General features: G+C 32.2%; 1 protein-coding gene across 1 annotated transcript in view; it reads right to left on the reverse strand.

Moving 5' to 3' along the window:
- Nucleotides 1-2,861: 2,861 nt before the first annotated feature.
- Nucleotides 2,862-26,126, reverse strand: part of Gycalpha99b (guanylate cyclase 1 soluble subunit alpha 2) — a 29,328-nt gene continuing 6,063 nt past the window's right edge. The window contains exons 2-11 of the mRNA XM_070312073.1: nucleotides 18,507-18,586; nucleotides 17,250-17,332; nucleotides 9,011-9,356; nucleotides 7,160-7,532; nucleotides 6,696-6,875; nucleotides 6,312-6,450; nucleotides 5,864-6,030; nucleotides 5,228-5,371; nucleotides 4,069-4,223; nucleotides 2,862-3,337 (exon numbers count right to left, since the gene is read on the reverse strand). Coding sequence (XP_070168174.1) covers nucleotides 3,142-3,337; nucleotides 4,069-4,223; nucleotides 5,228-5,371; nucleotides 5,864-6,030; nucleotides 6,312-6,450; nucleotides 6,696-6,875; nucleotides 7,160-7,532; nucleotides 9,011-9,356; nucleotides 17,250-17,332; nucleotides 18,507-18,586 — 1,863 coding nt within the window. The 3' untranslated portion in view covers nucleotides 2,862-3,141. The remainder of the gene's footprint in view (nucleotides 3,338-4,068; nucleotides 4,224-5,227; nucleotides 5,372-5,863; nucleotides 6,031-6,311; nucleotides 6,451-6,695; nucleotides 6,876-7,159; nucleotides 7,533-9,010; nucleotides 9,357-17,249; nucleotides 17,333-18,506; nucleotides 18,587-26,126) is intronic.

Below are 26,126 nucleotides of genomic sequence, written 5' to 3' on the forward strand. Positions count from 1 at the left end.
TTCTGTGATGACATATGACTGTATTTTTAATATCTTTATGGAAATGTATAACCTTTGACGCCTTCTTTCGCGTACAAGAGCACTTTTCATTAAAGTATGATTTTTCGTGTTGCCCACACGTCATTATTCCGACTGTTCTGTATGGTTTTCTCATATCTTTTTACATATATATTTTAATGTCCACATAGGAAGGTCTCATTCCAGAACCCTTTAGCGAATGCTTTGTTCTGTTCCGAACGTTTGATTACACGACATAGCCGGCAGCAAGAATGTTTAATTTTTCTCTTCAGCCTTGTATTAATGCCATTGTAAGAAACATTACGCACGCACGCACGCACGTATACACAGTGTGAGCACGTGAGTAAGCAAAGAGTGGGCTGTTAGTGTCAGTGGCTATGTAAAATCGCCTTCTAGTTTTTAGTTTTACAATGCCTGCCACCTATCTTTTGTGTGTCCTGGGCAAAATGCGCACACAGTAAAGCGGAAAGAAGCCGAGCTTTTCAATAAGTTGCTGCTTCTCGCCGCGAGAACGGCACAATTAGTTATTACTATGATCCGCAAACCGACGTTATTATGTATCTTAAAAGCCGCTACTTCGTACAACGGCCGCAAGTTTTCTCAAGGGGAAAAGCTTCTGCGTAAGTTGAAATATTAATAGTTCCGTAAATCGCATCTCGTAAATTTTGACTGCTTTCTTAAACGAAAAATTGCGCATCTGTCATTAATAAAGTAGCATAATACAATTCTATTGTACGAGAAACTTTGTTGTTATTTTCAGGGTTGGGAAGTAATGCGTTACAAATTTTATTTGTAACGGAACAAGTAACTTCGTTACATTTTTCGGTAACGAGTAACGAATTTAACAGTTACTTTTATCGTTACTTTTTTCAAATTTTTTGATTTATTTAAGATATTATTCTTGCTATTGTGCGTGATAAAATTTTTATCTTAACCGTAAAGCCGTAAGCAAATCGACCAATTAGCATTCTTATTATGTTGTAAAAATGCTTGAATGTGATTGATCAACTTATGGCTCTTGCAGACCAGTGCGATGACGCGATGCGCGATATCCAATGAGAGCTTTATCTTTTCGGAAAAGCAGAGCTCTCATTTACTACCAGTTCTAAGTACCTTGCAACGAAAATTAGAAAATCTCAATAAATCTGACCTTATAGATTGCCATTCATTAGTTGAAGCTATTCAGCAAGGTTTAAATAAAAGGTAACTTATTAATTTGATTAATACATATGTTATTTAATTTTAAATAAGGATTTAATTGAAAAATATTATTTTATTTTAAACTATTGATTCAAAAGTATTAATTTCAATAAAACAAACAATGTCGCTTAATTTACTATATTTGATTTTAGATTTCTTATAATATTTGAAACAAAAGAATTAATGATAGCAGCATGTTTACATCCAAAATTTAAGTTAAACTGGTTAACCGGAGAAAAAAGAAAACGTGCTGAAAATTACTTGGAGGATTTATTGGGAATCCGATCAACTGAAAATTCTTCAAAAGCTGGAAAATCTGACGATCACGATGATTTTTTTCATTTTTGAGCAAAAAACGGTGCAAAATGAATCTGAACAAGAAGAATTGCAACGGTTTTTAAAATCAAATAATTGTAATATAGAAATGTTAAACGACTATCCAAAACTTAAAAAACTTTTTATTAAATATAATACAGCTCTACCAAGCGGTGCATCTGTAGAAAGAATGTTTAGCATCGGTGGCTCTGTATTAACACCACAAAGAGGGCATTTAAATGATGATACTATGGAGCAACAAATTTTATTAAAAATTAATAAAGAATTTCGATAAAATTTAATCATTTATTTTGTAATAAACCTTGAATGAAATCTTGCTTACAATTTTTTAAAAGTTTTTCTTGTGCAAAATAATTTATTAGTTTGTATTGTAAAAAAGTAACGGAAATTGTAACGACTCGTTACTTTTTAGTAACTGTAACGGTAACGAGTTACTTTTTAAAATTGGTAACGAGTAACGGTAACAAGTTACTTTTTAGAAAAAATAACGGTAACGGTAACGAGTTACTTTTATAAAGTAACTTTTCCAACCCTGGTTATTTTGTATATAAAGAAGAGAGGGTAACTCTCTTTTTTTTTCTTTTTCATTTATTATAGATTCTTATTTCTAATTTAGATGCAAACGCGGCACGGTATTGATTTTATTTACTATTGAAAAAGAAATGCAACTCGCGCAACATCTGACTCGCTCGATATCTGGAATCAAAAAATATCTTTTTGGTACAAAGATAATCCGCACTATAAAATTTCAATCTGATTAAGGTCTTACCGGAAATTAAATTACTTATCAAAAAGATAAAGAAGATAATGCAACAGTTGCATAGAGAAAAATAAGAAATCTTATATGAAAAGTAAGATATCTTTATGCCGTTTTTTAATAGAATAGCTTGAAAAACATTTATAATACAAGAAACATTTTGTTATTAATCTAGGTCAGATGCATATAAAATTGATTTATCTTATGAGAATTATCTTATGAATTATTTTGGAATGAGGCGCGTAATGCGCGATAAGCGAATATTTTCAAAGAGATGTCTTTTTTAAAACAATGTTGCATTGCTGATTTCATAATCTTCTTGGCTGATTTGCATAAAAAAAACTAAAATATAACAAAAAAAAGATATATTTTTTTCCGAAAACGCTTATACTTTTATTATTAATATTTTTAAAAATTTACTCATCACATTTTTATTTGTATGTATGACATTTATATATTCTATAGAATTTCATTGTTAAATATTTTGAATTTGGATATGTTTGGGACAAGGTTTTTCAAATGATACACAAACATAGAGAGAATCCATGGTAGAGTTTTACTTGCTTCTTATATTTAATAAGTATATAATGATTACAATCTAAGACTCTGCGTGTATAAATAGCATTTGCACGGGATCTTTTTCAATGTGTACGTACAATTAGCGCCATGCTTTTAATGTACCTTTAGTGCCAGCTTGAGAGCTCATATACATCGATCGATCTGATAATGTCGGGTGTGTGTCATCGCTATTATCGATAGTAATATCGTTAAAATAACACACTTATCAGCGGCACGGCTTCGTCGGTACATGTCCCCGTGTCGGACAGTATCTACATATTGCTACTGATTCCGAATTCCGTAATTGCAGCTTGAATATGCATATCGAGAGGTTCGTTCGCGTTGACGTCGCTATGCTGATATCCATTCAGAAAATAACATGTATCTGAAATATTGGCTGGCATCCCCTTGGGTAAATTATCCTTGGTCCGCGGTTCCAATATAAATCCTGATTTTTGTATTAAACATCTGTAGACATTTATAATGCCGTATAAATTATAATATATATTAGGTGTATTTATATATATTAGGTTAGGATATATAGTTATATATATTAGGTGTACAACTTTGCTTCCGCCGTTTTCCTATAGATGGCTTTAGCGGTAAGTAGTGGTCGAAATAAATAGATCATAGACGTCATGCGATAAACTTGGGCATCTGTCAACATAACCTCATAGAAACATTAGTCGATTTGTGTCCGCATCATAAAGTTATTCTCGATTGAAAATGTCAGTTTACGAGCCAAATTCTCGTCATTTGCGGGAGATTTTAATCTCCTGCTTCAATATGAAGAAATCTGCGGCTGAGGCTCATCGAATGCTCTCAAATACTTGTGGTGAAGCCGCTATTAGCGAAAGAACGTGTCGTGAGTGGTTTCAACGCTTCAAGAACGGTGATTTTCACGTCGAAGACCGGCATAGCGGTGGAAGAGAGAAGGTTTTCGAAGATGCAGAATTGGAGGCATTACTTAATGAAGACTCGAGTCAAAATCAAAAAGAATTGGCACGATCATTGGGAGTGACTCAACAAGCAATTTCAAAACGCCTCAAAGACATGGGAATGATTTCGGAAAAAAAAACGGCGGAAGCAAAGTTGTACACCTAATATATATATATATATATATATAACATGACAATACATATATGATGTTATACATATAGATACGAAAAGAAATATATTATCGAAACGCTATCACGTACAGGTACGTAGTTGGACTGACATTGACACGAAGCGGTTCGCTCGTAGATTCAAATTTATTCGCCAACGTGACATTATGCCCAAAGAGACAATATCTTGGCATTTTCTTACCCACGACGCCTGCCAGTACCATTCCAGTATGAATGCCGATACGCATCTGATGAAATAGTAAATATATAATAATTGAATGAAAGTTGAGCGCTATTAAAAAAGATGTTGCATATTGGCGAATATTATAAAGCTAGATGACAATTGCAAGAAAGTATCAAACGAAGAAAAGAAATATTACACAATTCTTGCTTTAAATATTAATATAACTGTAGCGTTCCTTCATATTTCCCCCCACTGACCGCTTGTTATCATAGTTAAGAAATACTTTAAATGGGAAAAGTTTTAATAGTATTCAAGATGGGAATAGCGAATAACAAAGTGTCTGCTCGAGTGGATATGTAATAATCAGAAACATCTTTCAATTGAAAAACTTTGAGAAATTGTTCTAAAAGAGTGAGAGAGAGAGAAAGAAAAAATGAGAAAGAGAACAAGAGAGCTGCTCTATACCGATTGTTCTTTTTAAGGACGAAATATAAAAAGGAGATGGTATACATTTAAAAATTATATTTGAAAAAGATTGTAATATGTATACAATATATATATATATATATTTTCCAATCTTTTTTAAATATAATTTTAAACATTTGAATCAATTAAGTGATATGTGTAAATAGCATTGTGCCTCATATCGCAATACATATATGACATATCAATTACAAATCTTTTTAATTTTACGAATATTTATTCATAGATTCTATTTCTTGCAATATTGTTGCAATATATTATTATATATATATATATATATATATATATATATATATATATATATATATATATATATAATATGTATTACGATATGAGGCACAATGCTATATACACATATCACTTAATTGATTCAAATGTTTTAATGTTTGTTATATTTTGTTGTCTTTTTACGTTTCAGTAAGACATACATACATAATAAAAATAGGACAGATGTGTTATGCCAAATTGCGTAAAATGCAAGAAAACTATGCTATTATAATCGATATCACGTAAAAGAAAATTGCATATAGTACAATCGCGTATAATCATGATCTTATCTGTAATCGTGTAATCATCTTACAATACCTTTATCGGCTTGCCTTCGTGAGTCAAGTGATGAGAGCATGTTTGTATCATCTTTAGGCCCATCCAAGCAATTTGTTGCGCGTGTGTATTGGTATTTCGATGAAGGCCGCATGCAACGCAATAAGCATCGCCGATTGTCTCTACCTATTCATACAAGAATAATGTAAAAATTAATGCACAGCATCCATTTATGCACACATCGTATAATAGCTATTGTTATATACTATAAATGTCATTATATATATATTAGAATTTTTCGATAAATTAAATTTAATGTTCGAAGAATAGTATTCCATTTTATTCGGGGTACCTATTATATTTGTTAGTATTAAAAAAACTTAAAGATAAGAAATAAATTATTTTACCTGCACGCCATATCAAGTTCTTTTAATGTCTCAGAGATGGCGGTATCGTACATTTTAATCACACGAGTGAGACAATTTGTCAACGAGATAGATTAATTTTTTTTAAAAAAATATTAATAGAAAAGTATGCACATTTTACTAAACAATAAATAATAATTTTTTCAATTAATTATAATGAATTAACAAATCAGATAATATTGTATTAGATATAAAGATTATCTTATATCCGCAAAGTATTAAAAAATTGTCAATGTCTTCTCACCAAACATACCTTATATACATCCAACTGACCGCAATAGAGATCAAATTGTTCGTAGAGATTTTGGAGCATATTGATCACCATCATTGGTGTTGCTGTAGCACAGATAGCCGTAAATCCAACTATATCACTAAACAACATTGTGACATCTGGATATGTCTTCGCTTCGATTGTCTCTCCTAAATGATTAAAATATCAGTTTTTTAGTTGATCACATATTTTTGTTGCAAAGTAGTATACAAGTTATATTGCGTAATAGAATGATATTTATATAGAATCGTATCGCTATTTTAATAATACAATTGTTAGATTTCTTTTATAATTAATTTGCTTTATTCTTTCTATTTTCAAATATTATTACATTAAATTCAACTTTGAGAATAAAAAGAAAAATTAGTGAAAAGTGAAGCGTAAAAATGTTACTATATCTTATGTCAGGATATGAACTGTTGTAATTTACCCAGCCACAGACGCTTCGCAATATCCGGTGGAAATATAAGATGTAGAAGACTGACATTCTTTTCTCTCTCCGCATTGACTGCTAGATTCGCTTCTTCTATAGAACTTTTCAATTTGTCCATACGCCTTCTTAAGCCATCCTGAAAGGAGATTACTTTCCATTGAATTTCATGTAGATATTATAACAATAATATACAATATATATATATATATAGTATATCATATAGAGAATATTGATCTACTATTTTAATTAAATATAAATTATGAATTATTATATACCATTCCGTTATAATAAAATAATGATAGTAATAACGCGAGATACGCCGACCAACATTTTTACAACGTGTACAGTGAGTGACTTACGACCGGCTATGAATTTAGTCACCTGTGCTCTGGCTTGCTCGCCAACGAGTATAACGTCTCTTGTTGCATCATGAAGAGGAATATCAGAAATGAAGAGTCCTCGACCAGTTAAGCCCTCTAAACCATTCAAAAATGGTGAGCTCACAAACAAAATTGAGTCTGATTCTGGACAATGTACCATCTGGCCTTTCATTTCCAGTCCCTTTATAACAAGACAATATTTTTTTTTTAGATAAATTTATTTCGCCATATGTTTGCGCTAACGATATTAATAATTTATACTTTTGCAAAGAGAGAGAGAGAGAGAGAGAGAGAGACAGAGAGAGAGAAAGAGATCACGTGTAAAAGTTATCAACTCAAATAATTTCCTTACCTAGTTTGCTTTCATTTACATGTTTGTGTTACAAAGTACTTTCTCTCTCTCTCTCTCTCTCCGTTTATGAGTAAATTGATCATCGTGCGTTAATAATCGTGTTGCGAACATACCTCCGCGGGATATTTATCCACGCCATGCGGTCTCTGAAGGGTCAAGATAAACGGTGTGTTCGCGCGCTTTAGGATCTCGTGAAAGGTCAAAGTGACGCCGTGGGGTCGTGCGAAGACGAAATACGTCGATATCTCTCTGCCGAGATGATTCAAATGGTGACCAAAAATTTTCATGAAACCGACGCCAAGTTGGACAATTTCTAGCTGACGATCAACGACAAAATGCCACGGAAATGCCTTGCAGAAGCTTGCTACACCCATACGAAGATCTGTTGCTTTAGTAGAGAGTGGACGGAAAGCGGGCAATACTACATCATAGTCTTCTACATCAGCATCCAACTGTTCGCTGTAACGCTCCGGAGTAATACGGTATCTGCAAAATTCAAGGAAACCATTGTCCTTCTTTCTTTATAAGAAAAATATTCCAAGGATAAATTAACCGCATTTAACTCCATAGACATCAATATGCGTGCTAAAAATCGTAGAACTTTTTGCGATTAAAATTATTATTATAGAATTTATCTTATAAATATAACCGTAGATGGTAGACGGTGTAAATATGTCTCTTGTATTGATATAAAATACGATATAAAACAACGAGAGACAACCGGTATCGAATCCGTTGAATGCGTGGATAAATATATAAGTATAACCAGTGTCTAGCAAAACGTTCAATTAAATTTGGAAATATAAGCGATCTGCGGTGACAATGTTTTGCACGTCATTCACATGTTTACGTTCGGGTCAACCTTATCCTTTCAGAATTAATGCGACTCGGATAGTGCCGCACTTATCATCAAATATTTGCCATTGACGAGAATCAATATTTGTTCAAACGAAAGGTTTGCACTCTCACATGCTACCTTTGTCAGATCTCTACGAATTATACATTCTACTCACGTGACATTATTTCAGAACATGCGATTCGGTGAGCAAACATTAAATGCCCCATGCAAAAGTTTATAAACGTGTATAATATACGGTAGATGGTATAGATTTTTTTTTTTTTTTTTTTTTAAGGTTATCTTTAGTACATGACTGAATGCGCGAACGAGTATATACGCATAATCAAAAGGCAGGAAACATTTTAAATAAACGTAGATTGTTTATATGAATGATGACTCATATACAAATAAATATGTATAAATTATTTGCGTATGAGATGACATTTACGACGTCGCGAAAGCTAGTTGTGCGTATTAACGCTTATTGGAGTTTATTTCACAGAACATTAATGCAACAACGTTAAAAATTCATATATCTATCTTTGCGGTTACTGTTTATACTCGTTGATACGAAGATCTGATCATGATTGAAAAATTTCGGTGAATATTGAAAAGCCTTTAATAGTATTATGGTATTCAATTGATATTGTGCTACCTATTTCCCTCATATTTCTTCAAATCGCATTTTTAGTGTGTCTGTACCGTTTTGATTTCATATTTTCTATTTCTCTTTTTTTTCCGTTCTCTTTTCGCCGATTTATTCGAATGGTCGTCTACTGTCACTTCAAAGAGAGTTAAACGCGAACCTTTATATGCGTTGGTAGGGAAAATTCGCTCACGCGTGACATTTGATAACAATTTTTTGTGTTTTCCATCAAACGCAGAGATAACCGGTCTAGAAAATGTGTTCATCCTTTCGCCTTTGATATCTATTCTTTATATCCTATCATAATCGTTTTTAAAATCGGACTAGAACGATAGAAACGGAAATTAGGATCTGCATGTGACTAGAGATTGGTATTATAGATAAAAATAGAAATAATACACAAGTGGTAAAAAAATTGTTTTTTTTTTTTTTTTATCAAGCATGATAAAAAATAAGAGAAAAGGATCCATAAAGATTTACCTAAAAAATTTCGTATTGTAAGGATCCGGCAGTATATACACATCGGCTTTGTCGCTATAGAACTGCCTTGCGATACCCTTCAGACTTCCGACAAGCAGATAGGCTATAGAGGGGTGATCGGTGGTGAAATGTAGCTCCAATGCTTCCGGTGTGGCGATACACACAAACTCTGCCTCGGTATCCGATCCTGACTGATGCTGAACAACGTCGTTTACGCCGTCGAGTGTGGTCAGGAAGGCGGTCAGATCGTTCCCAAGGCAACGAAAGGCCCGCTCTAAGAGACCCACGCAAGCCCACGTGATCAGCTCCTGTCCGAGATGATCGAGAAACGCGTTCACGTCGACGTCTGCAAAAGTTCCGCAAACATTAATTCGCCTTGAGGGAATTTCGTCGAGTCACTCAGAAACCGTTTATTTCTCTCCTTGCAAGAGATTCAAAGAACTATGTTTCGTTAATAACAAGTATACAATAGACATCACGTCATTTCAAAGCCTCCTTATACTGGGTGGCCCATTTTAATCCATCCAGTCGAATATCTCAAAAACCAAGCCCGGAAGAGAAAAATCTTTTACACAAAAGTTGTTTGGTTTCGAGGGGGCCATAAGATGGTACCATTGGTTTGACCTTGAAGAGCCATTTGAAGGTCACGTGAAGGTCAACTTTAAAATCTTAAATGGAAACCCCCATTTTTTATTTAGTATTCTTCTAGCTTACCTCGAGAGCTTTCCAAAATACTATAATAAACTATTTTTTTATTTAGTACTTTTTGAATTATTTTATATTTTAATCTGACATCTTTTGATATAAAAAATTAAATATCTCGTAAGTTTTCCAAAGTCAAATCATTGTCACCATCTTATATCACCACCCCTTGAAGCCACACAACTTTTGTTTGAAACATTTTTCTCTTCCGAGCTTGGTTTTTGAGATAATTCGACTGGATGGATTAAAATGGGCCATCCAGTATATAAGTAAATTCATCGCGTATAATCATTTCTATGTTAAAAGATACTTTGCGTATTGAACTAGTATTGAAGAGAGAGAAAGAGAGAGAGAGAGAGAGAGAAAAAAGAAAATAATGAATACGTCTCCTTAAATTTTTTTTTTTCTTTCAGCTTTTGCGGGAACAAAGAGCTTATTTTTTTTGAACTTATATTGAAAATACCTATGAGCTGAATTAATATGTTGAATACTTAATTAGCGCGTTGGAGAATTTCGCGAGATCGATAATACATGTCGCGTTTCAGTTCTGTTGAACGCAGTATGTGCGGTCGGATCCCTTGCAAATCCGGAAATAGACGCGGTGAGCAAGAGCTGCTCTAACACTCCCGTATTATTTCACATGGGGTATCACTATGAAAACACGATAATTAAAATAGCAGTTGCGCGGTCACACGCTGCAATATGTCCGGCCAATTGTTATGGAATATCACGCATAATATTCTCACGACATTTTGCTACAATATATTATGCGACTGATCCTGGTGAATAAATAAATTTTTACGTGACTTACTTTAATCGATAGGCTATTGGCATACAAAGATCACACGCGTAGCCTAATGAAATTCAAAATTTTACGATAAGCAGGCACGAAAATTCTCATCATTGTGTCATCCTGTTAAGCATATCAAACATGACACGTATCATTATCCGATAAATGCGTTAGATCACGCGATGAAATATCGCAAATGTTTGTTCGCGATCAACGATATAGGATAATATATTGTCTGGAAATGGAAATGTTATCTCTGATTTATGTGCTTGATATTTACGCTGCGATTATCCAGGAAACGTAGACAAAGAAATTTTCGGTCGAACTTTCTAGGTCATGGCCACACGCGAGAAAAATAAATGACAGTTCGCATTATTCGAATACGAATATGATCAAATATTTTGCCTTTATATATTTTTGTGATATAAATTCTGGTGAAAAACGATTTTGCTACTCAACATTGTAAGATGTCATCTGTACTGGATGTACTCGCTCTCATAAGTTAATCTTGCGAATGGTCTAACAGTGTCCTGTATATCCTCGGTGATAACATGATTTCAGAGTTTCTCCTAAGATTGCATTACGTTGGTATGAGAAGTATCTTCTATGCTCCAGTAATCATAACAACAATCGTTTCCTGTCGTGTATACGAAATGATCGCGGAGTGCAAGTAGAAGGGCGAAAAGATGTTCTGGGTCAGGACGAAGAAAATAATGTGCAGCTTATGCTCACCATTTGTCTTGCCATGACTCCTTATGAGCAAAAATACGTGTTTTCCGCATGCTTGATAAACGGTACGGTATTTGTCAACGAGCGATAAGCGCGATTTATGTGCGAATCGCTCATCGTTGCTAATAGACTGCAAGCACACGACAATTTAATGATCTGATGATGATTTCAAGTGGCGCAAATATGGAGAGATAGATAGAGATAATTATTAATTTTCATTCTCGCAATCCTCTCGTGCGCGTTTATTAATTATATGATATATATATATATATATATATATATAATTAAATATTTCCCAAGTTATTCCTGCTTATAAATTCACGTGCAATGTATTGAATCGCAACAATTGCATTAAAATATGTAGGCTCGCTTTTAGCAGTGAACTTCGATATTCAAGGGTCGGCATAATTGCTAACGCGGGGGAAAGACATTCCACCACGATGGTAATTTCTTCACGGTGTACGCGCCTTTATGTCATAGAGGAGAAAAAAAGACCGCGGGGTGATTTTATTTGAACTTGAAAGTATCGTGCTACACTACCCTTGTTTGTTTGGTTTTTTTTTTTTTTTTTTTCCCAGGATTACATGCTTGGATACGGAGATCACTTCGACCGAGAATATGTATGTGCTGTGCTACCTTAATCAAAGGAGCATCTTGACGCAGAAGGTAAGTTGGCGATATATTTAACAGGAAACCACGGTGCGTTATACATGTTTTATAGCGGATAAACAGGCGTTTCACATAATCGCTCATGGTGCTCGCAGCGTGGCACGAAATTTCCTAATGTGGTTACATAACAACGCGCCCTAGGTTTATTACGTTAGAGCACCGCATTTCTAAGTTACGAGCGCTAAATTCCGTCCGTGATGCGTTCCATGTACTAGGTTATTAGTTACAAAGGGCGCATTACTCGAACGACGATTGTTGTCTCTCGGTGAACCGGACCTTATTCATAAGTTCCGATGAGGAAGTCAGATTCGAATACATTGCATGTGCGAATCGATTGTCTGTGATGTGATTAATGGTACGTTTCTGAAGCGTCCTTCATTGTAACTACAGTACTCGAACGGTCGAACGTAAATTGGGTTAACATGCGCTCAAAGATGAAGGATCAGTGGAAAACTAACTGACAGCTGACATCGCTGTCGTTAACAAGCAGTCCGATACTCTTGATCCTCTGGATCATCGAAATTTATGATTGTCCGTTATGGAGTTTAAAATGGATATAAAGAGCAATATAATGATCCTTTTAAAGATTCGAATTTTTAATTAATTAGAAAGATAGAAACTTTTCAGGCAATAGAAAAGAAAACGAGTTGTATATGTAACAATGCTTGTATTGTATATTAAGAGAATGAAAAGAGTATATTATCGTAATACGTACTGTTTTAAAATTAATTATTGGGTTCAGTAAAAAGTCATTGCGTATTTTTGCAACAGATAGCATTAGTTCAGTTTTGGCAGTACTAGAGTCATTCACACATATGTTTGTCATATATCGTTTAACAGCTGACGGTTTAAGCTTAAGACTGACGTTAAGCTAGAGATTTTACAACAAGTTGAAGATGAAAGACCAAATTGTACAATTTCGCCATATTTTACTGTTTTACTTCCGTAAAGGGAAGAACGTGCGTCAAGCTTGTGAAAAATTGCGTAAAGTTTACGGTGACGATGCTCTACAAGAACGTCAGTACCAAAACTGGTTCAAGAAATTCCGCGCTGGTGATTTTGATCTCAAAGATGCTCCTCGCTCAGGAAGGACCACCGAGGTTGATGACGACAAAATAAAGGCATTGATCAAGTCAAACCCACGTTACATGACACGAGAGATTGCAGAAACATTGAAGATCAGTCAAAAAAGTGTTCACGTCCACCTAAAGAAGCTGGGATACGTAAGCAAGCTCGATATTTGGATTCCTCATGAACTCAAAGAAGTTCATTTGATATAAACATCTGCGATATGCTCGTGAAACGTGAAGAAAACGATCCTTTTTTGAAACAAATGATAACTGGTGATGAGAAGTGGATTGTTTACAACAATGTGGAACGCAAACGGTCTTGGTCCCGACGTGATGATTCGCCTCAAACGACTTCAAAAGCAGAACTTCATCAGAGGAAGGTTATGCTCTCAGTGTGGTGGGATTGGAAGGGTGTGGTATTTTTTGAGCTCCTACCAAGGAACCGAACAATCAATTCGGATGTGTACTGTCGGCAATTGGACAGTTTGAACGAATCTGTCATCCAGAAACGTCCGGAGCTCGTCAATCGTAAAGGAGTTGTGTTCCATCACGACAACGCGAGACCACACACATCTTTGGCGACCAGTCAAAAATTATTGGAGCTTGGATGGGATGTGTTGCCTCACCCAGCATACTCGCCTGACCTTGCGCCGTCAGACTTCTACTTGTTTCGCTTTCTTCAAAACTCCTTGCGTGGAATAACGTTAAATTCAGTTGAGGCGGTAAATCAGCACCTTGTTCAGTTTTTCGCCAATAAAGACAGGTCCTTCTACAAACGGGGAATTATGAAGCTCACCGAAAGATGGCAAAAGGTCATCGAACAAAACGGAAAATATATTATTGATTGATCTTTGTTCTTTATATAAATAAATGACTTTGAAAAACATGCAAAAAATACGCAATGACTTTTTACTCAACCCAATAATTTAGTAATTTAATAATTAATTTTCGATATTGAATAAAAACAATGATCGACGCATTGCGTGTGCGTACTTATTGTTAGAGAAAATATTTAATAACGTTTTGTCAATTTTTTACATATGTATGATCTATATATTTTTTATAATGCGATAACGTACTTTAATCTTTTTTTATAAATTTACATGTACAAAAAAATTAGAAAAAAGTTTTATATACGTAAAATTTGCGGACATTTCAAAAGTCTGTTATACTGCTGGCTACGATTGCCAGCAGACAAGTATTTCAGGAGACAGCTGTAAGAACTTTTTGAGGAGATTCTATAACAGTCTTGATTCTTTCCAAAGAGTACGGGTTGTTTGTTTCAGAATTAATGTTTTGAAATATATCTATTCTACGTCTGTGTGTGTGGTTGAAGTCGCTATTCTTGATGCTCTAATTATAAAAATAATTTAATGGAATTTGCAGTTTCTAAAGGGACCGCTGCACTCTCTTTTTCGAGACTTGAACGTGTATTTATAAAAAATTAATTAGCGCTAATAGAAGCATGATTGTGTAACTCGTTGAAAGTACAAGGAGCTATAGAATATGTAAAATATTATAAAATATAAAATTATTATACGTTATTTACAAATCTGTTATTAAGATAAAATTGTAAGATGTAATATGTAAAACATATTGAAAAACTTAATGATAGTAAAAGTTTGATCGCAGAAAGTGAAATTTGTGATATTGTTGTTGTTCAAACTCACCTCTAAGCTTTATAGAAAGAGATTTTACAATGCAAAAATCAAGAGACGAGTTATAGGGTGAAATAATTTTTCATTTCGCTTCTCTTTTCGCACAGCTTTTCTATATATTATCGATGAAAAATTCAATTGCCAATTCGTTAGAGTTTACGAATCGTTCATTTATAATACAATACAAGATTATCCTTACAGGACTATACGAGAAGATATATATACAGAGACATGACAAATACGAAAAGAACTGACGGGTTCCTTGAGTTTGGATAGGAAAGGGAAAAGTGTCTCGCTCTATTGATTGCACATAAGATTAAATCATTAGTTGCTTTCCATTTGCACTCAAGTGATACTGAGTCATTCAATTATGTGAGTATTTCATACTCAGACAATGACGTCATTGACCTGCTTATTTTGGTAACGAAGCTATCACATAATAATATAGATTCATAACCTCACTTTTAATGTGAGTCTATTCACCTAACCTTGCAACAGCATCCTCATTAAAATCGTATCAAATCTCGTATATGATCGAGGTATCGATGAAGGTACTTCATCGCTTAACAGTTTCTAATTTCTAGTAGCAGATATCGCGTCTCAAAGCTTTGTTATGAGTTTATAAAATCAGTCAAACTATCGCGAAACTATTACGGGAATATAAGAAGAAAGAGATATTTTGAAATTTCTGTTTAATGTATTTACATCCGCCATCTATCGTGAAAAAATAATAATTTATATAATTATTCCTTTTTTAATTATATACACGGGCGATATTTATTTTAAAAAGTTTTGCATTATTTAAAAAATGATATTGTTCTTTGTAAGAATTACCTTCATTGCAGAATTTTAAATTGGAGCTGAGAATTGCATGTGACGGACGAATTAAAACGCGGGACAAAATTAAAACATTATCATACGGCGCCAGATTGCGTTTCGCTATGCAGTTGCTAGGGAAAGTGGAACGCGTAACCAAGGATCCGGGACGAACACTTTTAGCAAAGCTGGAATAATTTGAATGCGAAGAAGGACAACTGCCTAACCACGAGCTTTATTTCCAACAACGTTCACAACGTTCTCTTGTGCTTTAACTTCTATTGCAAAAGTAATATGCATAAAAATGACTACATCAAATATTTTATAATGTTTGTGTTGAATGCAATCGTTTGTACAATATTTTTAACATAGTTAATTCTCGTAATCCGAGTTTGTTCTTTCTCATTCTTGGGGAAAACCCATTAATTTTTTTTTCCACAAAAGTAAAAGCTTGTTAAAGGAGAAAAAGAGGTACTTTTACCAATTGGTTAATTGACGGATTACAATGTTAGAATCTTGGTTACTGGATATTTTATTTGAGACGTGGTAAATATTGATTAGCTTTTGCACTGGTTATTCCGTACTCATTCAATTAAAAACTCGGTCAAGCCTGTATTAATGGATTCTCGCGTTATCAGCTGGGCGGCAAAACCAAAAGGAACAATGGTGCTTAATGTGCAATTGCAAAAAGTCGTGTAAAAGTCGCGCAAATATGACGCTTGACACTGGTTAGCAAAAACGTATTTTAAATTAACTTTCACCTGCCAAAGTTGCGCGATAATGCATTAATATGCGGAATCATTTCAAAGGATACTTTATAAAATGCTTCCTATTTTCTGTAAATTTTATATAAATCTGTGTATATATTTCTACAAATATTTAATATTGCTCACGCAATATTTTTTACCAGTTTAATATAAATTATGTGATCATAATTTATAGTAAATTATTAATAAATAATTTACTTTAAATTATTAAAGTATATAGTAAAGTATATATAGTAAATTATAATTTATTATAAATTACAACCAAATATTTTTTACTTTTTTTTGCGAATGCTGAATAATTAAATTATCTTATTACGATATAAGGAGCTCTCTCGTACAATTTTTACAATCCTGATAAAAATGTTAACGTAATCTCGAAACTAATGTCCCTTGAGCTTTTTCTCAAGCAAACAAGATGGTCGACGCGGTAAGTCTTCGTAATTTGACTTTGTTAAATATAATTTATGATAATCGTCTCTCACGCAACGCTTAAATCGATCGATGTTAAACGTTAAATAAAGAAGGTCTTATTTGAAATTGATATATACATCAATCTTCTCTACGACCGTGATAAACGTTTACGATAGAATTGTAGAATTACAGCCACACTTGAGCTTATTGGTAACCGTTTTAACGTAACCGTAAACCGAAGCTACTTTATGATATATCTTTTTCATTTTACATCTGTTGTTTTATATATCGGTATGCGAGAGGAGGAGTTTAAACATGTTTCCAAAAGCTGTTAATAACTTCCACCATTTCCTTATACTGTGCAGGTTTAAAATAGAAAAGAAAAATTTAATGTCATAAAAACCATTGTCGTGTCACCAAGTAATCACATACCGCAAAAATGATTGTATGCAAAATGATTAAAAAATTCATAGTTTAATAATATTGTATCAAATAATCTTGTCTTCTTATATGAGTTTGTATAGGCAGAGAGAGAGAGAGAGAGAGAGAGAGAGAGAGAGAGAGAGAGAGAGAGAGAGAGAAAGTTCTATATTATTATGTAATTGTAAAAAAAATATATTATCTTACCACAATCGTAATTCAATGTCTCGTAAATGTCTTCCAATAAATTATAATTCTCCTCCTCTTCAACATTATTTAGAAGTTCTTCTCTGAAATATAAAATAATGTAATAATACTATATCAAATCTTGCATATATTCAATTATAATTTAAGCGGGAAGACTTGCAAAAATGTTATATTACAATTATTTATTTGATATTTTTTATTAAAAACTTTACATAACCTTACATAACTTGCATGTGTTATACAGTTATTATTTTTATATTTTTTCACAATATGAAGTTAAATTCTATTTTAGTTATTATACAGTATTTAAATGGCCAAATTTAAATGGCAAAACTTCAAGAGCGTGTAGGTGACCGAAAAATAAAGACAAGAAGTCTTTTAGAGATTTGCTCGTTTTTGCTCTATTTTAGAAAAAAATCGCAAAAATTCAATCTCTCATCGTCAGTTGCTCTCTTGAATTGATTGGCACCGAAACTTTCTGCTTCAAGGTTCCTTACATATGTAAACACTCGATGTTATCCTTTACGGTGCCAATCGATTCAAGAGAGCAATTAAGAGACCGAATTATAGATGCAGTGCAGCAAATATCACTAGAACAATGTCTAGATGCAATTAATGAGGTCGGTGCTAGATATAATGCTTGCATTGCTGCAAGAGGGTAACATTTTAAACAATATCTGCATTAAATAGATGATAACATAAATAAAATGTAAATGAAAAAACGGAAACTTGTTTTGTTTCTTTTTTTGTGATTTTCTCCAAAATTAAGTAACAACGAGCAAATCTCTAAAGAACTTTCTGTCTTAGCTTTTTCGTTCCCTACACGCTCCTGAAATTTTGCCATTTAAATTGGGGACACCCTGAATAATACCTGGATTTTCTTTTGATTATTTTTTTATTTAACAGATTCCTTTTTGAGATTTTTTGTAGTAATCTTATAAAAAAATACTATTTAGTGTAATATACTTTTATATATAGTTATTTAATTATTTACACTTTTAAATACAGTTAAGTTTATAGTAATAAAGCACAATTGTGTTTACTAATATATTTCAAGAAGCTTTCAAATTTTATTAATTTAATTCAGCAATAATTAACAACGAAAAATATAATTTATAATATCATGAATTTATATGATACATAATATAATTTATTATATAGTAAAATATTTCATTCAATTTTAGAAAATTTTGTTATATAAAGTAACATGCAATCTGTGTTCTAATATGAAGAACACATTTTAATGAATATACTCACAAAGACGACGTTGTCGACGCTGGAAGAGGTACTTCATGTTTATTTAATAGAGCTTGTAACGCCACAGCTACCACTTCGTTCTAAAATAAGAGTAGGAGTTAAAGAAATAATTATAAAATGACGAAATTGATTAGTTTAATATAATAAATTATTTTTAGATGCGTAGTCGTTGGACAACAAATTAATTAGTGCCCAAAAAAAAAAACAAATAATTGTTTAAAAAAATACATTGTAAATAATTTTCTTAAAAACATTTTTTTTTTTATACTAATTAATTTGTCTTATTATTCTGTACATGGAAATATTACGGTAAAATTATCGAAAACTGAATATTTTACGAAATATTTTATTTTTTTATATCAAAATATGTCAGATTAAAATATAAAATAACTCAAAAAGTACTTAATGAGAAAAAATACTTTATTATAGTGTTTTGGAAAGCTCTCCATGTCAGCTACAAGAATACTAAATAAAAAATGCGGATTTCCATTTAAGATTTTAAAGTTGACCTTCACATGACCTTCAAATGATTTTCCAAAGTCAAATCATTGTCACCATCTTATAGCCCCATTGAAGCCACACAACTTTTGTTTGAAACATTTTTCGATTTAACGCAGTGTTTCTGAGATATTTGAGTGGGTCCTTTAAAATGGGACACCCTGTATATATATATTTATTTACAATATAGATAAACGTGAAAATAAACTATAAACTTTTGAATTAAATATAATATACAAAGTCGCTAAATAATATATTAAGTTCTTATTGTTTATAAAACATGATTAATTAAAGTTAAATTACATATAAGATATTATATTTAAAAATATCTAATGCACATGGATGCATGCTACAAGAACTTACACATACATAATTCAATGCATATATGCGTGGTGATTTCGAACTTTTATCAAACCATTTCGTCGGAAAAAGCACATGTGCGGTTTTCACAAATCGCATTTAAAAGATTGATACGCGCATTTATGTTGCACAGATCATCTATGAATAGAGCAAAAATATATTACACGATGTCCGACTTAACGACATACTTAATGTGCGTATGATTTGGTAACCGTTGCGCAATAATTCGATAGTTATTATACGGAAGCTATATTTCCGCTGTTCGAAATTACAGTTTAAATTTTGCAATACTTTTAAACCAACGTGACCTTTATTGCTTAATGGTGTAGAAGTCAAAATTATTCTCCAACTTAGCATTTTCATAGATTTATATAAACTTAAAATTAATACTATATTAAATTATACTTTGAAACTTCGCGTATTAAAGGGATCATAACGTCATGGCTTTTACAAAGCTCTTTTAATATTTAATAAAAGAAAATTATGCTGAATGTTAAATATTGAAAATCTCAATATTTAATTGTAAGATAATGCTTTATTATATAATAGGCAAAAGATAAAATATTGTTTATATAAAATATATTATTAAAACTGTATATTTTTTACTTAGTATAATTAGAACTTATACATATTACTATGTACTTTTAATTTTTATAACACTTAATATTTTTATTTAGAAAAAGAACTTCTTTCACTTGGGTAAACTATTATAACAAAAAATCAGTTAGTAAATAACAATTTGTCAAAATATAATATTTGATAAATAATAATAATAAATTAAGAGATGTATATCGACATACCTGTAGAGAGATAACATTCAAAAAATATAATAATTTTTGTATAGTTTATATGAGTGAAACTAACGTAAAAAAATATTTCGTAACAAATATATATCAATATTATTTATTTATTATTTTTTACTTTCCCAATAATTTGATAAGATAAAAAATGTTTTGATAATTTCTAAAATAAAATGTATGCATGTACAATATATATCCGATACTGCAGAAATTTCAAGTTGATAGAGGAACATTATCAATGCAAATTATTTATTATTAAAATTTTTATTATATATATATATACAAAGTTTTAATATAATTTCTTGAGGTAAAATGTGCATTTAATCGAGTTCTAAATGATGATTAATTAAACGGGATTGCATAAACTATATATTAGCATTTATTAATATGTGTGATTATATATGTTAGGTTAGGTTAGGCATGATCTGCGGAAAATCTGAGCAACCAGTTTATCTTCTTTATGTATTGTATTAACATTTATTATCATGCGCACGTCATAAGAATAATAATAATACAAATGAAATGTGTACAAGCGTATAAAGAATAATTCTACCGTGAATTAACAGATAATTATATGTTTAGATGCTACGTTACATACGTACAAAGCAAGCCATTATAAATAGTAGTGGTACTAGGTGTCGGTGCCAAGATCATTGTTTCCAATCACATTGAATTTATTGCATTTTAATTTTCATCTTTCAATGATACCATAATACAAACTGACTTTCATAATAAAATTGTGTCTACGAAAAGCAAGAAAATGGAAAAAGCAATTTAATTAGTTATTTAGCGCATAAACAGTTAAATTATTTTTCAAAAGAACTGACGGATGCACATTTTTAATAAAAATTATAAAATTTTATAATACGTTACATCATGCAATGAATGTCAAGATGTAAAGTAAAAGAATATAATGGACATCTTAATTCAATTGTAGATCGATTGACCTGTTTATGTCCAGACATGCATGAGGAGCGTAAAATAGGATTTTCTAAAATATTTCTTTAGTTAAAAGCATTCAAAAATTGTAGAAGCATTTTAAGAATACTTTTTATACAAAATAAAAGAGAAAAATGACAGAAATTTGGCAATGTCAAATGTTATTCCACCAACATCTCGACAGTCGCATTCCGGTTTGAGCCAAAATCGATAGGAGATCGCTTTCTAGAATGGCAGAGGAAGGTCATTTGAACTACTTGTGGAAAAACGATCATGCGAATTGACATGTTTATCAGTTTATAGAAAGTAGTGTGGAAAGTATTATCGATTTATTATTATAAGAAAATCGAGTCATATATAGTCTTTTCGCATTTTCTATTCGAAATTCAGTAATTAAAAATTCATTACTTTTACTATTGATTGGTAGCATCATAAATAAAAGTTATGTACTTTGTGTATCTATTTCTTTTAATAATTGTTATTATAATATATAATTACATTTTTTACTTTGTAATAATATAATTATTATAAAAAAACATATGTTAAATTTCCTATATATTTTTAATAATGACATCTCTGAAAGTAATTATTTCATAATTATACAATATACTTGTGTGAGAAATGAGACTATTATTATATCGGGCATTCCTTTAGCTAATATTTTTATCGCACTGAAAGTCGGTCAACCATTTTTCTGCGCCAGCATCCAGAAATCGAAGTAAGTATCATGCATTGTGAGACGTACTTAAGTGGCTTAATGGAGATCTCTTTTTATTTTTGCATTTCAAATACGTCATAATACGTGGCTATGGCGACAAGATTTGCACGATAACTGACCACCCAATTGCATTGACCCAATACTTGTATTTTTTAACGGACACTTTTACACGTCAGAAATATTTATAAAGCTTCGCCGTCTCTGAAGAAAAGGAAATAAATGATAGAAAGCAAATGACTGACGCAATATAATAAAGAGATACATGAAAGTGTCTATGTATGTATATATACTGGGTGGCCCATTTTAATCCATCCAGTCGAATATCTCAAAACTCAAGCCTGGAAGAGAAAAATGTTTCAAACAAAAGTTGTGTGGCTTTGAGGGAGCCATAAGACGGTGACAACGATTTGACCTTGGAAAATCATTTGAAGGTCATGTGAAGGTCAACTTTAAAATCTTAAATGGAAACCCCCATTTTTTATTTAGTATTCTTATAGATGATATCGAGAGCTTTCCAAAACATTATAATAAAGTATTTTTTTATCAAGTACTTTTTGAGTAATTTTATATTTTAATCTGACATCTTTTGATATAAAAAATTAAATATCTCGTAAAATATTTAGTTTTTGATAATCTTACCGTAATACTTCTATGTACAGAATAATGAGACAAATCAATTAGCATAAAAAAAAATTGTTTTTAAGAAAATTATTTACAATGTATTTTTTTAAACAATTATTTGTTTTTTTTGGCACTAATTGATTTGTCTCATTATTCTGTACATAGAAGTATTACGGTAAAATTATCGAAAACTGATTATTTTACGAAATATTTTATTTTTTATATCAAAATATGTCAGATTAAAATATAAAATAACTCAAAAAGTACTTAATGAAAAAATATTGTACTTTATTATAGTGTTTTGAAAAGCTCTCGATGTCAGCTACAAGAATACTAAATAAAAAATGGGGGTTTCCGTTTAAGATTTTAAAGTTGACCTTTACATGACCTTCAAATGATTTTCCAAGGTCAAATCAATGTCACCATCTTATGGCCCCCTCGAAACCAAACAACTTTTGTCTGAAACATTTTTCTCTTCCGGGCTTGGTTTTTGAGATATTTGCCTGAGGAGATTAAAATGGGACACCCTGTATATGTGTTTGTGACATATTATAATGTCATTATTTTTTATCGTAACCAATGCAAGTTTGACAATACTGAAGTAAAACTTCTATTAAGGTGAAATTTGCTTCTCTTGTTAAGAAATCTTAAAAATTCTATACTTCAACGCAAATATGTTACAAACAGTTTCCCGCAAAGTCCATTAATATTAAATTTTATTTTTTATTAAATACGTTATTTTCATGCAGGCATAGACGTCGGCGCTTTTATCGCGATGCATGTCGACGCAATTCCGCAAGTAGGAGTAAAACTTGATTTCCATCAATTTAACTAAGTAACGAAGTTTCTGTCGCGTCCATCCATTTCGTAGAGTGGAATAGAGCCCCCCGTGTCGATTCGCTCGCCCATCACTATAAAGCTTATCTATCTATGTGTCATTCACGGTAACAATGATTAGTCACAAGTGTCACAGACGTATCTTCCGAACGTACGATGACAAGTGCAACCTGTTTTTGCAATTCTCATTCATTCGTGAGTATTTACGCATCGAGATTGTACGGACGAGAGAGTACGGTATACCAATAGATGGTGTTCCATTGTTATCTGACGAAACGTTAAGCCATGTAATAGACACGAATTTTCTGAATAGCACAGTTTAATTACTTTTGGCGACAAAAGTGGACGCTAGTGGACCGATCCGAATTCCTCGAATGTTGTTACCCTTCTATTAGACAATTCTATTTATATATTACGGCATAGACATACGATAATCACAATCTTTGTTCTGACATTTGACATTTGTTTCAAATTCTAAAAAATAAAGTCAGCTATATTTTTAGCTATAAGCTATTCCCTTTCTTTTCTATTCTCAAAATAAACATTGTCATAAGATACTTTGTTATATTCTTTATAAAACATCGCCCTTACAAAGATTAGTCTCTTACTGAAAAGAATGCAGCTCCTCATAAAGTACTTAGTGTTTCTACTACAAAGCGCAAAGGGATGGTACACTCGAGAAAATAGAAAGGCAAGAAAAAGGATTAATCTTGTGCACGTCCTTGTTGTAGAACGTACTTAACGTTTCTTTAATGAAGAGTCGGCAGCTTGAAAGAATGAATGTCACGCGGTTAACTAAGATATGCTGAATGCCTGTCCGTTTTAGAGAAATGGCTACGCAGTCCTATGAAGTTCAAATTTTTAGTCTTTCATCGCACGATATTTTTAGCGGCTGTTTTCTTTGAGAAAATAATTCTTGCGCAGGGAGTTGTTGAGCTTGCACATTCAAAAATCGATACTTGAAGAAAATATTACAAACAACATAAAGATGTTTGTAAAATAATAAACGCAAAATTGTACTCTTATATAATTTTATAAAAGATTTAAGTGGAGGAAGGACTATTGTGTGCACGCATCGAAAAGCATAGATACTAAAGATCACAATCCTTTACGATGTATCGCGTAAACATGTTATGAATTTACAAAAGATTCGATTGCCAAACTTGCCTAGCCTTATTTTATTTAGCTTATCTATTTTATCTCTATAATGATTTTCGGTCAACTTAGAAGACGTGACTATGGTACTTCTGTTGCTTCTTGGCACCTATTTTCCTCACGTCAAACGAAATAGCATGTGCAACTTTCCAGAGTTATGAAAACGTAATATATCTGGCTCCCTTTGTATTTTGTAACGTGGAAAGTTGAAAGAGATATTATAACTTATACAATAAATTTTCTCAAGTTTTGACGAAACAATCCTTTCTCTAATACAAATAATCATAATACGACAGAACAAAAGACATCAGATATAAAGAAATTATATTATTGCAAAGAATAATAAAAGTTTATGAATAAAACGTTTTAATCCCAGATAAAAAAATTCTTTTTTTTGTAAGTATATTTTGTACGATGTATTTTTTTAAACAATTATTTGTTTTTTTTTGTTTTGCACTAATTGATTTGTCTCATTATTCTGTACATAAAAGTATTACGGTAAGATTATCGAAAACTGAATATTTTATGAGATATTTAATTTTTTATATCAAAAGATGTCAGATTAAAATATGAAATAACTCAAAAAGTACTTAATAAAAAAATACTTTATTATAGTGTTTTGGAAAGCTCTCGATATCAGCTACAAGAATACTAAATAAAAAATGGGGGTTTCCATTTAAGATTTTAAAGTTGACCTTCACATGACCTTCAAATGATTTTTCAAGGTCAAATTTTAGAAATTTTGGTTTTAGAGAGATGTGTCGTGATAATAAAAAGATCTTGTTAAATTTCCCATGGGATATCATTCTATGACAGAGGAATAATTATCTAGGCTCCATCGGAAATTTCATTCAACCCCTCACGTTCCCATTTCAAACACTATTCAATGCGGAAGAATATTTGCCGACCGTTTATCGATCCGGCATATTTCTCGCCGTAATGGCTCCGAAAGTATCCAACTTGTTCCCGGAGGAGCTGCGCGTCCCAACATCATTCGTTCGCGTTCGAAAAGCATCGTGCGACGAAGATCATCCATCACAACTAGCCTGTAGTAAAAAAGCGCGGGGGTAACACGCGTGTTATGCAAATCCGTCAAATCGATCGTGGTATTTCCATAACATTGCGGTAGCATGGCGTGGCAGACGGTAACGTGGTATCCGACGGAACTGCATTTACGACCCTTGCGATTACTCGACGATGTTGGAAGTGCCATTAGTAGCGACGGATGTATCGATCGCCTCTAAAGAGAGTATTTTGCAATGCAACGAGCATGATTAGGTCTCTGTAAGTTACAGCCCGCGGGAGGAGGGAATTGTCATCGTGAATTATTACATATTTTCTCGAGGGATAAATCGTAAAAATATGTATAACGACGCCTGGTAATATACACACCCGAATGTTAGGCAATAACTTTCCGTAATATCATATAGCGCGCGTTATATACTATTCAATTAATATCAAATATGTGCTATAAATAATATTTATTATATCAAATATGTTATAAGTAACATGTTGAGAGAGCACGATTATTATTAACAACGATTATTTCTATCATATTATCCCGAATAATCTTTCAAAATTGAAACTTAAGGCTGATTAAAATGTACATTGCGTGTCCGATAATTTCAGCTAATACTTCGAAGCTTATAACGTATAATTAAAATTTTCGGTCGCTTCATCATTTTCCATTCT

This window comes from Polyergus mexicanus, unplaced genomic scaffold, assembly GCF_030449975.1.
Source record: "Polyergus mexicanus isolate NDT 795.1 unplaced genomic scaffold, iyPolMexi1.0 SCAF_21, whole genome shotgun sequence".
Taxonomy (NCBI): domain Eukaryota; kingdom Metazoa; phylum Arthropoda; class Insecta; order Hymenoptera; family Formicidae; genus Polyergus; species Polyergus mexicanus.